The following is a 17,909-nucleotide window of genomic DNA, read 5'->3' on the forward strand; positions in this document are numbered from 1 at the left end:
TGGACACAATTAGGTCAGAAAAACATCAAAAACTCTTTAAATATGTAAAATATCTGAAGGTAAACTAGCAGAGATTTTTCCCACTTTGACCAGAAGAGGGCATACAAGAAAAACCCAACATCCTAAACACCCAATGCATTGTACCAGTGTTTTTATACCTGCAATTTAGTGACTGAAATTGAATATATTTCAATCTGGGATTTCTTTCTATTTTCTTTCTGAATTTTAGACATTTGTGTAATTATGTGACTTGAATGGAAAAAAAGTATTCTAATACAAAATAAAAAAATCAATGCTCATTTATTTCGTATTTCAACCTTTAAAATAAAATATGTGAAATTTTTATTATATACTCTACCTCAACAATATTTACAATCAAGGTAATAAAATAAATTGCTATACAGTTCAATTACAGTTTACAAAACAAAAAATAATGGAGAGATACAAAACACAATTTTGGATATATCGCATACCCTAGTAGAAATATGCAGAAAAATATTCATAAAAAGTAAATTCTTAAAAAAAACCTTTGGACTTTGTTCATAAGTCCATAAGATATTAATAGCATTAAACAAAAGATACACAAATCAACAAAAAGATTTGTTGGGTAAATATTTGTCCTTCTGGATAAACCCTTAAAAATGTTATGCATGTATCAGTTGTATCTTTCCTATTTAACCCTTTTAACCTGAAACCCCCTTAATTCTCTGCAGAACCCTTCTTCTTTTAGAGTGTAGAAAATCGATTCACTGGAAACCCTGTGTATGACACAAAACCCTAATAAGGCATTCTGTGATGTGCACAAATATAAAACAGTTATACTTTCATTTTTGTTACACCAACTGAAGGCTGTCAGGACTCTCCATTTACATTTATGGCATTTGGCAGATGCCCTCATCCAGAGTGACTTACAAGTGAGTAATTTAGGGTTTTGAAAGGCCTTTGTTTAAGGAAACAGCAGCGGCAGCTTAGTGGTCTTGATCTTGTCATTTGCACTGAACAACTATGTTCAGGGTATCTTAATAAAATGTAAAAATTAAATGCAACATTATACTTTTCAGGTTTCAAGTGGTGCAGGCCTGGTGGAAGCAGCAATTTCATTAACTGGCATTGTTTAAAGACTCTTCTAGTGCCTTGTAAACTAATTTCAGATTCTCCTTGAGCTGTGAAATGTGTTGTTCTGCAGTGTCCTTGACCAAGCTCAGTTCTGTCTGTATTTCTTGAATTTTTTCTGAAACAAACTTTTGATCCTGCAACAGAAATAATATAAATAACAAATATTTAGAGATTGTGACGCTACACATTATTCAAAGTAATTTGGTACAATGATTATTCATTCAGTTGGATAAGTTCATTATTGCGCCTACCATTTTTGCGGCAGAGAGTTCAGTTTTTAAAGCATCAATTTCTTGTTGTTGATAAAACTCTTTAACCTGGAGCTTGATCTGAAAAAGACAGATACAAATTCTGGATATCAATCCGAACAGGGCAGTACCAAGATCACTATTTATCAAGATTTGCAACAGATTCTAGGGGGAAAAAAATATAATGTGCACTTGCCATTAGTTCATACTGTTCCCTGTCATCACCCAGCTGACCACAACCATCCTTTGCGACTGCAAACCATCTCATGATCTTTTTAACAAGATCACTAGTTAGCTCCTATGCAACAAGCAAACATGCAGTTCATCATACAGTATGTTCATCAGCCGTAAACCAACTATTTCAAAAGCTTACAAGTTTACATTTCAAGCAAAATGAACAAATATATTGCATTACCTGGTTTTGAGCATTAAGTGCTAGGTACTTGCACTGACACTGCTGTAAAGCATCTCCCTCTGCCTGCAGAGCTTTAGCCAGGCGTACATTCTCCAAACACTTTTGTGTGTACTGTTTAGACAATGCATATAACTCCCTCTGAACTGCTGACAACTCCTCACTTACACACACACACACACACACACACACACACACACACACACACACACACACACACACACACACACACACACACACACACACACACACACACACACACACACACACACACACACAAGCCAAACTTAAATAAATACTATTCAGGTCTTTTACCCTGTAGTTTTGAAGAGCAGTTTGGCACTAGTATGATGCTCCCAGTTCCTGTTACAAAAGCATCCCGAAAGCATGATTGGTTTCTTTCTGATGTAATGCTTGGCATTTTAGCAAAAGTACCCAATCTCTTGTCATCAGATAACAAAATATTATTGTCTTTCTCATTAACCTAAATTCATGGGTAAAAATGGAAGTCATGAGTCCTTTATTGATGAATGGCTTCTGTCTGGCCTCTGTACCATAAAAACATGACTGAGATTATCTTTCTTACGCACCCAAAACCTCTGGATTATCACCATACTGACATCACAGCCCTGACTTCAATGGTTTAGAACTTTCAATTATATCTACTGGAAGCTTCAGTATTCTGCAAGCTGTTGAGAATCAATTTTAAGGATGATCAAACAAACCAGATGATCATGAGCCCAATTTAGTGCCCTAAAAGGGGCTGCAAACAAATTTGATGTATATTCAAGATAATCGAGTTCTTGTTACAATTAAAAAATTATTGAATCTATTTAAAACTGAATTTATTAAGTAAAGTGAATTGGTCTAAATTCTAAATACCAAATTTTACACATTATCTAAAAACAAATATAAAACATTATTGAAGTAATAAAGTATACATATAAATGTGCAAAGAAAAATTGCTTTCATCAAAATGTAGCTTAAAAATAAATATGTTATAATTATAAACATTAGAAAATAGCACTTTTGACTACTACAACATGTATGTATGGTGTTTGACTTTTGTTCCAATACCTGTGATTTTTCAGTATGACATCAATATTTGTTTCACAACTGTACATTTTCTCCCGATATGCCTTCTGCAGTATTTTATTCAGTTCTGAGCTATGGGCTCTCTTCATAGCTTTAATAACTGTTAACAACCACAGAAGCAGTTACTCACAAAATCATGCTTAGAAATGATCATATCGAAACAGAAAAAAGGACGTACCAGTTAGACAGGCAGCCACTTCTTCAGTTAGAAGCCTCTCTTTCTCCTTGTGTAACATCTCCTGCTCTTGCTGGTGTTTGAGAAGGATTTCTTTTTCTTTCCTATGAGACTCCTTTAACAAACTGATGCCCTGTTCAAATGCAGCCTGTGAAAGGGCAAAATAAAACAAAATACCACATTAGGTAAGGTTAAAGAAGATGGAAACATAAATAATTGCAGGTACTGAGGTATGTGTTTTTTATTATTAAAGCAGTTTTTTTTTATTATTATTATTATTATTATTATTATTATTATTATTATTATTGTTATTATTATTATTATTATTATTATTGGTAGATTAATCAAATTAATGCAATAGACATTATATTGATAAAATTAAGTAATTGATTAAAATGTGCACATAAGTTGATTAAATAAAATTAAATAAATGGAAAAAAAAATGTGTGTGTGTGTGTGTGTGTGTGTGTGTGTGTGTGTGTGTGTGTGTGTGTGTAGAATAGCCTTTATTTGTCACATATACATTACAGCAGAGTGAAATTCTTTTACAGAGGAGCACAGAGGGTTAAGGGCCTTGCTCAAGGGCCCAAAAGTGGCAGCTTAGCGATACCGGGACTTGAACATCCGACTTTCCTATCAGTGTGTGTTTTTTATATTAAATATTCTAAAGACTTTTTACATAACTGTTCTACTTATTTCAGCATACATTACCAAATGTCAAGTCAAGTTTATTTCTAAAGCGCTTTTCACAACAGACATTGTCTCAAAGCAGCTTTACAGACATTTAACAGTTAAGGTGAATGATGTGTATTTATCCCTGATGAGCAGCCATGGTGACTGTGGCAAGGAAAAACTCCCTTAGATGTTATGAGGAAGGAACCAGACTCAAAAGGGGAATCCATCCTCATTTGGGTGACATCAAAAGTGTGATTATAGTCTTTGAACAATACAGAACACTGAAGAGTAAGAACTAACATGAGCACCGAAGTGTGAGATTATGAGTAATGTCCTTTCTACAGTCTTATACAGTCAGAACCAGGAGCTACTGAGCACCTCATAAAATAGCTCAACATTTGCAAACATCACAGATCCAACACCAGCTTCTCCATGCCAAAGACCTTTAAAAAAAAAAAAAAAGATCGATATTTACCTTGAGTGTCTGCTTGTCTTCATCATGTTGCTGTAGAGATGTCAGCCTTTCACATAGCAGGTGCTCAATTTCCTTAATATGACTTTTCAAATTAAAAATAATTTCTTGTCCAGGACCTTCACTGATCTCAGCCATGTTATCCTGTTCCAGCATCATCTTTTGTTTTTCGGTTTGTATTGCTACTGGTTTTTGCATTATTACAGGATGACTCAGCTTCTCTATCAAATAAGCAGCCATGATGTCCATGACTATGCTGATAATTGGAGAGAATGCATTTTTTTGCACCCAGATGAGCCGCTGTTCAGCTTTCTTAGAAAGATTTGCATTACTGGTGAATGATTCGACTTTGGATGTTAAATGATCGATCAGGATCAAACTCTTTTCTATGTGCTCTTTAAGACCTTTCCATATCACATGCTTTTTTTCTTTCTCTCTTTTTCCATCATCCATTCCAATAATGTCAGGGTGGGTTGATGTATTACCTGAATGATCAAGTCCTAAATTTCTGCAGAGGGCTGAATGGTACATTTTTACTTCCTCTAGTTTTATTTCAGCACTCTGTAGTAGACAGTCAGCATACCTAATCTCCATGCTATCAGAGGTAGTGGCCTTTAAATGGTTCACAAAGCTTTGCCAAATGTAACTTTTCATCTGTAGCCAGCTTAACTCTTTGGGGTTGATCTGTGCAGTTTCATGCTCTGAGACAGATTTAGTGGCTTCATTTCCAGCTAGTTGACTGACGACCTTGAGTAAAAACAACACACTGGACCTCTTCTTCAGCTCTTCAACTGTTTCTATTCTGTTCTGGCATTGCTGGTCTGTTGTGGTTGTCACTCCTTTACAGAGAAGTATATTAGCTTCTAGCTCCCTTTGTAGCATTTTGTTTTTCATATAATTTTCCATTGTCTTCTGATGATCATTAACCTCAAATTTCATAAGAATGTTCTGAGACTGCAAGTCGTTGCAAGTCATAGTTGAAAGCCATTGTTGGCTCACCAGCTCACACACTTTTAACTCCACTACTTGCACACACTGACAGAGTCGATCAATAATATCTGGAAATGCCATTTTGCATTCACTGTCCAAAGCTAAAAAATCCAGACCTCTGAGTGTAGCCTCCTTTAGCTGCAGAGTTGTATGAAAGTACTTCAGAATGTCTTCCATTTTTGTTAGCTCGGTCTGTGCCTCCTGGAGTTTCCCACAGCTCCTGGCAAATTCCAAATCCAAACACTCCACTATGGACTCTCGTTCTGACTGGTTGCCATTTGAGTGATAGACAAGTTCAGCCTTAAGCCTGTCTATCTCTCGGTCTGCTTTAGCTAACTGGTTAACCAGTTCTTGGTTCCTCTGGTTAAGGGCCTTATTTTGTCTAGTCAGGAACTCGGCTTTTTGGGACAAAAGCTTTAACATGGTTTGATCGGGATCAGTATCTTCACTTATCACCAGTGCATTTATCTGTTGACTTTTTCGATCTTTTATATGATGTCCGTTTGTCTCTTGATACTTGTCAGTCAGACTGGGGTTTTGTTTATCTGGACTTAATCTCTGTAGTTCCCAATCTTTTACAAGATCACATGTCTGCTCCTGATCCAATGAGGAATAAAGAATTTGAATCAGATCAGCCCAACATAATGTAACAATATAAAATGTGTCCAAGATTTTTGAATTTTAGTTTAAACAAGCTAGACAAACAGTAACAATCTACTTCATGGACTATATTGCCAAAATAGTTTGAGCACTTGACCACCACACCCATTTGTGCCCATTTTCCAAACTGTTGCCACAAAGTTTAAAGCACAGATTTTTTATATGATCTCTTTGTATGCTGTTGTATACATTACAATTTACCTCCTTGGTTGACATCAGTAATGCTCTTGTGTGTAAATTGGCAAATTCTGTCAAAGATTCCAAATTCTAGTGAAAAGCCTTCTCAAAAGAGTGGTGGTAACAGCAAAGAATGAATGAAGTTTGGAATGTGATGGTTTTGTTTCTACAGACTTTCAGCTATATAGTGTATGTATATATAAAGTATTTGGCTTATAAGGCAATAATAAATCGTAATCCCACCCCTAAACTGCAGTGTGTGCTATGTCCATGATCCTGAGAGTAGTCCTGATTAGCCAACTCTGACTGGATATTCAGTTCCTCCATCTGATGGTCAAAACAGACACAAAAACACACATTAACTCAGACTTCACTTTTAGCAAATTAATAAACATACAAAACTTAATTGAGAGATTTACTGAAAATATTGAAAGGCTAAGTGTAGTCCTCCAACAAAGCACATTTTTGCTCACCCTTGTCATGTAATGTTCTAAATGTTTCTTCAGCTCAACAGAGTCCTGGCATACTGGGCATACTGGGCATACTGGGTAAAGTTGAACTCTTTTCTCCTCTCTGATAGCCATCTTCTCCACTCTCAGCCAACAATTTTCAATCTCCCTCATTCTCTCTTGCTGCTGATACTCCTGTGTAGAGCTGTTCCTCTCCTCTAAGAGGCTTACTGTAGAACCCATTACAATGGTATACTTTTGCCTGCGCTCCTCTCTTCCCCTCCTTCTGTTGATGCTCTCCTCTGCATTCTGCTCTACCCTCTCTTGTTCTCTGGTTCCTTCCTGGGTAAACATCTGAGTCCAGATGGAGCTGAAGGTTTTAGGGTTTTCTCTGCCCCTCCTAAACTGATTAAACCTGTGTTTTTTATAGCACTTGTCCTTGACAGGGCATGACAAAGTAATGGATTCTTGAGTAACATCTGGGCCAGAGTGAGTTTCCATTCTGTAAGGACAATTGTCAGAATGCTGAATTAATTAAAGTAGATTGAACATTCATTCATTGTAGTGTAGAAGTCTGCAATTTAACATATGTTCTCTCCTGTGTATTAGCATTTACCTGGCAACATTTGGTGCATTCTGGTCCTGAATATTCTTAGTAAGAGCCTTCATCCAGTTTTGTTGCAGCCCAGCAGTCATAGTGGCCAATTTGTAGGTCATTCTATGAGTCTATGTGGATAATTTTTTTTATTATCTATAAAAATAGGTTTATCTGTTAATATAAAATGCCTATTTATAAATGGTTTACCATACCCATATTTCAAAGACAAAGTTCCTCTGATCATGAAGTTCGGTGACTCTATGACAAGTAGTCAGGTCAATCTCTCCTACCAGTTGTGAGGCCTTCAAAGAGAAACAATAATATGTAGCATATTATTACATTCAACATTCTCTAAATATCAGCTGTTAATACTCAAACTTTTTAGCATACACCATCAATTATGATGGGATGAAAAGGAAAATCTTTAAACTTGCCTCCTCTGACACAGAGTCAAAGTAATAACGTAGGCTATGAGCAGACAGCACGAACCAGTACTTCCTCCACTGGGTAAAACAAAAATGAGCATGGTAAGCCATTCTGTCGTTATACAAATATAAACATGCATATTATCATTATTATTACTTGAATTATTTTCCCAAATTAGCACCACTCCTAATAAAAAAATAATAAAAAACTAAATATTATCAATCTTTATCAAGCTTAAGATTTATAAATGAAAAACACCAAAGCATCACCCTTTAATGTGTTATAGAGGAAACATAAGATTTCCTAGATTCATTCATTTTAATTTCTAAACCAATATTTGATTTAGTTCAATTTTGCGATAAGAATGTCTTAACAAAAAAAAAGTTCCAATTTTTTCCAAAGTTCCAAAGTTCTTTCATACAAGAAAATAGACTGATGAAACACAGTCATTGAAAATGTCTAATTTAGATAAGGCAAAAAAAAATCTCAGACATATAACTGCATTAATTGCGTAATTCAATGTCGGAATATAATTCATATCCAGCATAACTAGGGCTTTTTTAATAGTGGTTTATAAGGAAATTTCCTGAAGTACCACCTAAGAAGCCAGCCAAAAGACCAAGTACTCACCTGATCATGTTCATACATTAAGAGCCACCCTTTTTTGAAGTTCAAAAGATCTGGCTATAAAAACAATCAATTGAACATGCGTATTAGCAAAGCATTTTTTGCAATATGTCAACGGTATGATTTATCAGTCATCAGGTTGAAAAATCTCACTTACTGTCATGGTAGAGTCTGCAGCTTTGGCTTCCACTGTCTGCAGTCTTCTGTGAGGAGTAATGTTGCTATGTGCTGATTTCAACTGCCCTGCTGATTTATCCTGAAATGTATGCATACAAAATAAGCATAAATTAGTTTTATGATAATATAATAGTACTTTTTTCTCCCTCTATTTGTACTTATACATTGTACTGTGTATATACTGTTATTATAGTATGTGTATATTCTTTTTTATATATTTGCATTTATTTTTATTTCTTTGTTTATTATTATTATTATTATTATTATTATTATTATTATATTTGTTTTTATTTCTTTGTATATTCTTTTTTATATATTTGCATTTATTTTTATTTCTTAATTTTGCTGCTGTAACATAAAAATTTCCCCACTGTGGGACGAATAAAGGTTTATCTTATCTTATCTTATCTTATCTTATTTTATCTTATCTTAATATAACCTACGTATGCAACTTCAGAATATGCAGTTTAATAAAAACAGCACAATCAAGAAAGTACAACCCCATTTCCAAATAAAGTTAGGCCACTGTGTAAAAAGTAAATAAAAAAATGCAATGATTTGCTAAACTTATAAAACCATATGTTATTTGCAATAGAACATTTAAAACATCAAATGTTTTATTTAAGGAAATTTACTGTTTCAAGGAATAAATGAGGTCATTTTGAATTTGGTGGCTCAAAACACGTTTAAAAAAGGTGGGGCGACATAAGGGTGGAAAAGCGATACAAAAAAGAAACAGCTGGTGGAACATTTAACAACTAATTATGTCAATTGGAAGCAGGTCAGTAACATGACTGGCATTAAAAGAATCATGAGAGGTAGAGTCTCTCAGAAGTAAAGATGGCCAGGGGTTTACCAATTTGCAAAAAAAAAAAATATGTGCACAGTAGAAAATCAATCAATATTGGATGCTTGTGAACTTTGAGTCCTCAGGTAGCACTGCATTGTCATCCACAATGCTGGTTAAAACTTTATCATGCAAAGACGATGACGTATGTGAACATGATCCAGAAATGCCACAATCTTCTCTGGGCCAAAACTAATTTAATATAAACTGAGACAAAGTGGAAAACTGTTGAAAACTGTAAAATTAAAGTTTTTAATTCTTCTTAAAAACTATGGAAGCTGCATCCTCCAGAATAAAGTGGAGAGGAAATATTCAACTTGTTATCAGTGCTCATTAGGGCCTATGGAATGGGCAGCTTTTACCTCTGGAAAGGCACTATCAATGATAAAGGTATGTACAGCTTTTAAGCAACATACACTACCATTTGACTGTCATTTTCAAGGAAGGCCTTGCATAGTTCAGCAAGAGAAGGCTAAACAGTACAGAACTTTTACCAGTTAAAAACATTTGGTGAATCATGAAATGAAAAATATGACAAAGAAGACCCGGTCTGTTAAAAAGCTAGAATCCTGTATGAGACACAGAGAGGACAACATTTCCCTCCCAAACATTGAGCAACTGGTCTCCTGAGTTCCCAAACATATATGGACTGTTGTCAGAAAAATGTATGCTACACAGTAGTAAACATGGCCCAGTCTCAACTTCTAAATTACTTTATTTCCTTAGTTTCAACATGTTTTCTATTTTTATGTCAACTGTAAAGAGTGAAGCATGACTTTTTTCAAAATAAAAAAAATAATATTAATTATAATTTTAACTGTGATTGCACCATTGTTTTTATTCATAAGCTGATTTTTTATTTTTTTATATGTTATCCTATTTTCTCATGCATGAATAAATATGTCATCTCCAGTGTTATGCAATTGTGATGAGTAAAGGTACATGAATCAGTCATAAATAAAACAAATTACAGGTGACACATGAGCAATGGAAAATATCCCAATAGAGGGAGGAAACTAAAACATACACAGTTGCATGCCTAATGGTGCCAAGTGAACCATCTTCTACTTAAAAACAACAAACACATTCAGGTATTGACATTGCCTAAGGCCAGTTGACTCATCTTAGTGTCACAACATACATGCGAGCCTAATTAAGGGTCTGTCGATGCAGATGACGCTAAGAATCAACAACAGTACTTACATACATGCATATCAGTGGCTTCCGACAATCAAATCACAGTATGCTTCCTCCCTAAAAACACCTGGTCTTGTTAGTCATTGCCCCAGGATAAACTGCTCAAACCAGCTGTGCTTTGGTTTCAGTACGCCAATGCAAAATGACTCAGGTTCAGCTAGACTGAAAAGGTGACGATTAAATATTGACATGTGAATACACTCTAATGTCTGTAAGGCATAATTGAGGTCCCTGCACTTTAGACAACATTTTACATATTTCTAACATAAATACATGCCTTTACAGGATGCAAAAAAAAGCCGCAAACAGGACTCTCGTCCTAAGCAGACACTGTGCATGAAAAGTCACAAAGGATTACAGTTTACAAAGATCAGTGCAACCCCCCTTTTGCTGCAATGTATTTTGAAAAGTATTCATGTTATGTACACTGACACAAACTCTTACATTAACACATCTCTTACATTAAATCTACATGAAAAGTGCAGTTAAATACATATGAAAAGTTTTTTTGCTAAAACTATAATTACTTATTTGGGATGGACAGGAATCTTGCAGTGCAATACATAAGGTTGTCCAAACTGATCTTATTGGTAAACTGTAATTTGCTGTTTCCCTGAGATCAGCTGTGCTTTTGATGGTGTTTCCTGATTGACAGTAGTATATACAGTTGTACTGGAAATTATGTAGTTATATTTAACAATTAAAATGACTATGATTTACTGCTTCTGATAATGGGACATTAGCATTATAAATAATAATGATGTCCCTAAGACATTAAGACCACTTGATTTTTTAATTGCCACTGATACACATTACCATAATCTGGATGCCGGCAGTTTGGCTTCTGTTGGTGCACTGTGGACGTGTTTGTTCGTTTTCATCAGTCCAACACTCATCCACATTCGTGCTGTGACAAAACAACAAGCAAACAGGTCACATCCAGTTCTAATTCAAAAGATTTAGGGTTTATTAAACCTCATCCCTGATCGTATGTCTTTACCACTCCATAAAAAAGAATTCCATTATAGAAGATAGCATACACACATTAATACACATCCAGCTATTTTAGGTTTAAAGTTTTTGTATTTTTCTTTGTTGCACATGTAAAGCTATATGTGTTCATATCACTTCAAATGTAATTCTTAGAATACCTACGAAAAAAATAAAAAATAATAATAAAAATAATACATTTTCCTTGTTATTGAAACATGTCACTGTAAAATCTGGGATTAATTTGTAAGCTACCAACTTTGGTGTTTGCAAGACCATCTTGTTGTTATGGAGTGGACATTAATTTTTTTTATATTTGATAGTAAAAATGAATAAATATTTTTGGTATAATAATATTTTATTTGGAGCATCTAAGCATAACTTTTATATTAGAATAGATCATAAAAAAAAAAAAAGCTAAAGACCCCTGTTTTGGTTTCTAATTGTTTTCTAATCGTTATAGTTTCTGAAAAGCAAAATTTAATTTACCATCTTTTGGAGATTAGCAGTTGAGGAAATTTGAAAGCAGTCCATCTGCTAATAGTGGGGTAAATGCCTTTGATCTGATGCTCTGCTAAAATTGTCGTGCAAGTAAAACAGTGTAACTGCATCAAAGCCATCTGCTGTCCCTTGCTGCAAAACTGTATTTACTTTCAAAGCTTATATTTGGCACACAAAAAAAACACACACACATCAATATATCAGTTTACCTGCACTTAATGAAGCAAGAAACCTTGTCACACTCATCTTGTAGTGTCTTCACTTGGAGTTCTGCAGTATTTCCTTGGAATTGTGTCATATGCTTTGCCAATGATAAAACCTTAGAATGTTTTTCATCATTGCTCTCTGCATCATCCTCTTGCCAGTGCAAAGAGTGGGAAGCACTGCTGTTGAGATGCAAGTTAGATGGAGACCAGTTAGGGGTCACAGCCCTCCATGGATCAGGGCTATGAAGAGTGGTCAAATGATGAAAGAGTGACGCATCCTTAGTTTGATGTGTGTCTACATTAAAGGTTGTTTGCTTGATGTCCAGAGTCTTCCACTTTCCTATGGAGAGATATGTTTTGGATTCATATAATGGAAAAGAAATGTTATACATTGATCATGCAAAAGACAAAAAAAAATTATCATTTAAGATCCTCATATTAGCATTCAGGATTATGTAGGTGATGAATTAAGGAAGTGCTACAGTAGTCCACTATTGTATAAACATGGCATGGCAATATGTGACCCGCAATCAAAACAGCATCTGTAAAAAGCAGTTGGTTCAGGAATTCTCCTATATGCCACACTCCATAAAGTAGATCCTCAGAGGTTGATCTTGCCCTGCACTTCTTTAATGAGAAGCCCTGGAGGAAAAGTCTACACAGGAAGGCTTTCTTCTTGTCGAAATCACATCCTGTCTGTCTTTTCTAGGAGACTGGCTGGACCATGAGTGGGAAATGCAATCTGGGACTGTTTTCTAAAATAGCATACTTAACCTATGAAGTATAATAAGCCAACACTCCTTGAATTATAATAATCAGAACTAATAATGAAAACTGAAAGCATTCTACAGTATATGACTGAATTTCTTATTATTTTTGTTTATTGAATGCGTGCAAGAAAAGCAGCAAAATCCATAAAAATATTTCATAAAAAAGGCATTACAAATACATTTAAATAAACTTTCTTAAACAGTTACCAAAAGCTAGTGGCTTTTGGTGAACAACGTTTGCATCCAAATATCTCGTTTTGTGCGCTTGCCTGAGCTGAGGGACTCCGCATCAACAGTGGTAAACTTCACATCATGGCCTATGTTCATATCCTCTGGTTCCTCACTTGGTTTATCTTCTCTGCTTGGGTTACACAGTTTATTGGCTTCTACTGCTCCTGTGTTTGCATCTTCAATGCTATACATAGATTTCATTGTTGATGCCTCCTCCTAAAAATACAGATACAACTGCAATCTACTGAGGTGGACCCATACAAAAACTGTAAGCACATGAATAAAATGTTAACAACTTTATACAGCCAGGTTCATAAGTATTTGGATATTGATGGTCGTGTTTGTTTTAGCATAATAAATGACAATAAATATACTGGGAATTACCAAACAAGCAGAATTTAGCTTTTGTGGTTCCCTACTTATTACAGAACTAACAGTAATTGTACAACTGACTGTTCAGGTGTTCCATGGCCATGTGTGTATTCCTTTTCAGTTCACTCACATGTAAGTAGATTAAAGGACTATAATTTTTTTTTATGTAAGCTTTACTGTAGTAACTGTAAAACAACTTGCCACCTTTGAAAGAACAGGCGTCCAGCTTCCTTCTTTCCTTTTTCGTCCTTGCTCGTTGGTCTGTCTGAAGACTAGAAGCTGCTCGCACCAACTGTAGAAAAATTCAAACACACAGGGCTTCATAAAAATTACAAACTGTAATAAGAATAATACTTTTCTACAGGTTTTCTGCCTCTATTACAAAACTGATTTAACCTTTCATAAGGCCAGTCATTCAAACATCATGCCATATGTTCTCCCTAAAAATATTATCTGCTTAAAATGATTCACATTAGCAATTTCTTTTTTATGTTTTTAAATCCAAATAAGCAATAATGAGATACATTTATGATAAGGATTGGATGGCAATGTGTACTATAGAAATATTGTCCACAAAAAAATGCTCTATGATGCAAAACTTCATGTCAACATTTGGGATAAGAATAAATAATATAAAACATAAAAAATAAGAAATGATTATTAGTAATATTGTTAGTGAAACAAAGCTCACATGCTGAATTGTTCTACTGAAAAGCATCACTGACCCACTGATGATGTCTTTGCTGTCTCCACGGATGTAAATCTCTTCTTCTGGAGTGATGATGCACAGTGTGTTTTTCTGTCCTGTCCTCTCCTCAGCATGAATCACATCATTGCACCGGCGTAGGTTTATGGTTCCTTGAGGAATTGTACTTAGCTAAAACACATATATATTGTATATCTAACATTTCTGTCAATTTGACCAGAAGGAGTTTGTGTATACATATATAGAAGACAAAGTAAATGAAATAATCCTAGATGTGTGTGCAGCCAGAACAGAATGAAACTGCTTTCAGACCTATAGCATCACTTGATTACAGAAATCTGTTTAAAATGTGTGGCAGGAACTACAAGCCTGACAGAGTTTATGAGAAAGCAAAACAGCTATGCATCTGGCTACAACATGCACAAGATAACACAATGTCAGATGTATTTCTGCTTATCTGGTTTGTTTGTGAGTGTCTCTTACCAACTCATCAAGCGCAAACTCTAGGCAGCCGTTCTCATAAAGGACAAAAAAACGACGTTGCCATTTCTAAGTACATAAGAAAATAGACAAAGACGCTGTGTTAACAAACTCCCATAACACGCATTCAAACCACAAATAAATGCAGTGCTATTTTCTGTTTATAAGCAGCAAAAGGCACTGGGGAAGTTTTTGTTACCCGGGACCGCTGCACTGGTTTGTCAAAGTCCAGACCTTCAGGTGCGATGCAGAGCCAGCTCGCGTAGATTGGTTTAACCTGTTAGCAGGAAATAGGGAGTTCAGTAGAGTGATAAACAGTGGAATAATAAACAGAGGAATAATTAGAAAATGTAGAAAATCAATCAGTAAGTAAGTACTTTTCTTGAAAGTGATGTGCTCACACACACACAAAATAAAATTGTTAAACAAATAAATTTTAACTCGAGGATAAAAAGAAAAAATAAGAAAAATTGTATTTAACCAGTGTAACTAAAAAAAGACCATTTGCATTTAGAAAAAAAGGGCTTTCCTTGCCAGTAAATGTGAATGTAGTGTCCATCAGTAAGTAAGCAAGTAAGTATGTACTTTTCTTGAAAGTGATGTGCTCACACACACACACACACACACACACACACACACACACACACACACACACACACACACACACAAAATATTGTTAGGATAATATATATATATATATATATATATATATATATATATATATATATATATATATATATATATATATATATATATATATATATAACTGGATGTAAATCACTTTTTAGTGTAAGTATTGCAACTCTTTGATTTAACTATATACAGGTAAAGAAACAGGAAAAAGGTTTAATTTACCACTTTTTAGTATGTTTGAGCCTGACAGACTTGCTATTGACATTTCTTTCTTTCTTTCTTTCGGCTTCTCCCGTTAGGGGTCGCCACAGCGGATCCTCCGCACGTTTGGCACATGTTTTACGCTGGATGCCCTTCCTAACGCAACCCTCCCCAATTTATCCGGGCTTGGGACCGGCACTGAGAGTGGCTGGGGATGGTTCCCTGACCGGGGATCGAACCCGGGTCGCAGCGGTGAGAGCGCTGCATCTTACCCACTAGACCACCAGGGGACCCTATTGACATTATATTGTCTAAAATAGTAGGTTTTTTTTTTATATATGACTTTTTGGTCAATATTGGGGTACAATGTGTGTAGTTTCAGTAGCATGCAGCTGTAGCCCTTCCCCCCCAATGACTTTCCTCATAGATTGGGAATGAACAATGACTGGGCACAGTAATCCAGAATATTACTTAAATCAGACAATCTGGTTACAATTGATACTTTAAAAGTATATTTATACTTGTACTTTCATACTCCATTTCTTGAAAGTGATTTGCTCCCACACAAACAAAAAAAAAAAGCATTGTTAAACAAATATATTTTGACTTGAGGATAAAAAATAAAAAAGCTAAGCTGAAACTATAATATATTATATAATAATATAAATATATAATCATTCATTTGTAGGTGCTGTAAATAGAGTTATTATAAATAGTATGTAATTAGAAAACTCTCAGTTGTCTACCTGCTCCAAGTCCTCGCGCGTAGTCACGTGCAGCTCGCGGGATTTAAAGCAGTTCTGACATCTGCTCGGATCAAACACGTTCTCTTGAAACTTCTCACACTGAAACTCCATTTTCATTTGCGACATGATTTCTTTCTACTCCTGTTTCACTTTATAAGCTGTTTGTCTCTCCAGAAAGCGTCTTCCAACCCGTGTTACAGCCATTTAAAGCGGGAGTGGGATGGGCTGCTTCATTACAATGACAGGGGAGTCGAAATATTAAGGTGTGTGTGTGTGTGTGTGTGTGTGTGTGTGTGAGAGAGAGAGAGAGAGAGAGAGAGCGAGAGAGAACCCCATCCTCTTGAACGAATTTCAGACTTACACAACACACTTACTCACCACCAAGTTACATCAACAAACATGATACATTTTTATAAACATTTTTTAGTAGTACTCGGCTGATATATGATGTGGTTTGCTCAGGTTGCCACCCTTTCAACAAAAACAAGAATTTATTTTTTGAATTGTTTATATCCTCTCCTAACCCGGCCATTAGGGAGGCCAAGCCAGTGCACTCTTAGTGCTGGTCCCAAGCCGGGGTAAATGGGGAGGGTTGCGTTAGGAAGGGCATCTAGCGTAAAACGTGCCAAATCAAATATGCGGATCACAAATAAGAATTTCATGCCGGATCGGTCGAGGCCCGGGCTAACAACGACCGCCACAGGTATCGTTAGCCGACAGGGTACCGGTGGAAGTTGTGCTACTGTTGGCTGAAGGGGGAAAAGGAGAGGTGGAAGATGTCTACAGAGACAACAGGAAAAGGAGAAGTGGAGGGGAGTGGAGGTTCGGGTTGGAACTTTAAATGTTGGTACTATGACGAGTAAAGGGAGAGAGATAGCTGATATGATGGAGAGGAGAAAGGTAGATATTTTGTGTGTTTAGGAGACCAAGTGGAAAGGGAGTAAGGCCAGGAACATTGGAGGAGGGTTTAAACTGTTTTATCATGGTGTGGATGGGAAGAGAAATGGTGTAGGGGTGATTCTGAAGGAAGAGTACAGTAAAAGTGTAGTGGAGGTAAATAGAGTTTCTGATAGGGTGATGAACATGAAGCTGGAAGTTGAAGGGATGATGATAAATGTCATCAGTGCCTATGCTCCACAAGTTGGCTGTGAGATGGAGGAGAAGGAAATATTCTGGAGTCAATTAGATGAAGTGGTAGATGGTGTACCTAGGAAAGAACGATTGGTGATTGGGGCAGACTTTAATGGGCATGTAGGTGAAGGGAACAGAGGTGATGAGGAGGTGATGGGTAGGTATGGCCTTAAGGAGAGAAATGTGGAAGGGCAGATGGTGGTGGATTTTGCTAAAATGATGGAAATGGCAGTGGTGAATACGTATTTTAAGAAGAAAGATGATCAAAAGGGTGACCTATAAGAGTGGATGAAGGTGCACACAGGTGGACTATGTTCTATGCAGGAGATGCAACCTGAAGGAGATTGGAGACTGTAAGGTGTTGGCGGGGGACAGTGTAGCTAGACAGCATCGGATGGAGGTCTGTAGGATGGTTTTGGAGGCAAAGAAGAAGAGGAGGAGAGTGAGGACTGAAAGAAGAATAAGATGGTGAAAGCTGAAGGAGGAAGAGTGTAGTGTGAGGTTCAGGGAAGAGGTCAGACAGGGGCTCGGTGGTGGTGAAGAGGTGCTGGATGATTGGGCAACTACTGCAGGAGTGATGAGGGTGGCAGCTAGAAAAGTA

General features: G+C 36.1%; 1 protein-coding gene across 1 annotated transcript; it reads right to left on the reverse strand.

The window, feature by feature from the left end:
* Positions 1-1,488: 1,488 nt before the first annotated feature.
* LOC310739651 (uncharacterized protein) lies at positions 1,489-16,384 on the reverse strand. The gene is made up of 20 exons (XM_083565756.1): positions 16,178-16,384; positions 14,797-14,874; positions 14,601-14,666; positions 14,137-14,288; positions 13,616-13,703; positions 13,078-13,255; positions 12,042-12,378; positions 11,158-11,248; positions 8,278-8,376; positions 8,124-8,177; positions 7,502-7,570; positions 7,280-7,369; positions 7,086-7,195; positions 6,494-6,971; positions 6,264-6,347; positions 4,197-5,780; positions 3,050-3,194; positions 2,854-2,971; positions 1,780-1,939; positions 1,489-1,662 (listed from the first exon to the last, which is right to left on the reverse strand). Exons 1-20 carry the CDS (start codon positions 16,301-16,303, stop codon positions 1,504-1,506), a joined length of 4,266 nt encoding a protein of 1,421 aa, XP_083421882.1. The 5' UTR covers positions 16,304-16,384; the 3' UTR covers positions 1,489-1,503.
* Positions 16,385-17,909: the final 1,525 nt, after the last annotated feature.

Source organism: Silurus aristotelis, assembly GCF_946808225.1.
Source record: "Silurus aristotelis genome assembly, chromosome: 17".
Classification (NCBI taxonomy): domain Eukaryota; kingdom Metazoa; phylum Chordata; class Actinopteri; order Siluriformes; family Siluridae; genus Silurus; species Silurus aristotelis.

Excerpts from the sequence above, each read along its gene's own strand:
- LOC310739651 (XM_083565756.1), bottom strand. The coding sequence starts at position 16,303 with ATGTCGCAAATGAAAATGGAGTTTCAGTGTGAGAAGTTTCAAGAGAAC. Across the intron at positions 14,875-16,177 it reads CGCGCGAGGACTTGGAGCAG|GTTAAACCAATCTACGCGAG; the intron begins GTAGACAACTGA and ends TCCTGCTAACAG. Across the intron at positions 1,940-2,853 it reads GTCATACTGAAAAATCACAG|TGAGGAGTTGTCAGCAGTTC; the intron begins GTATTGGAACAA and ends TGTGTGTGTAAG.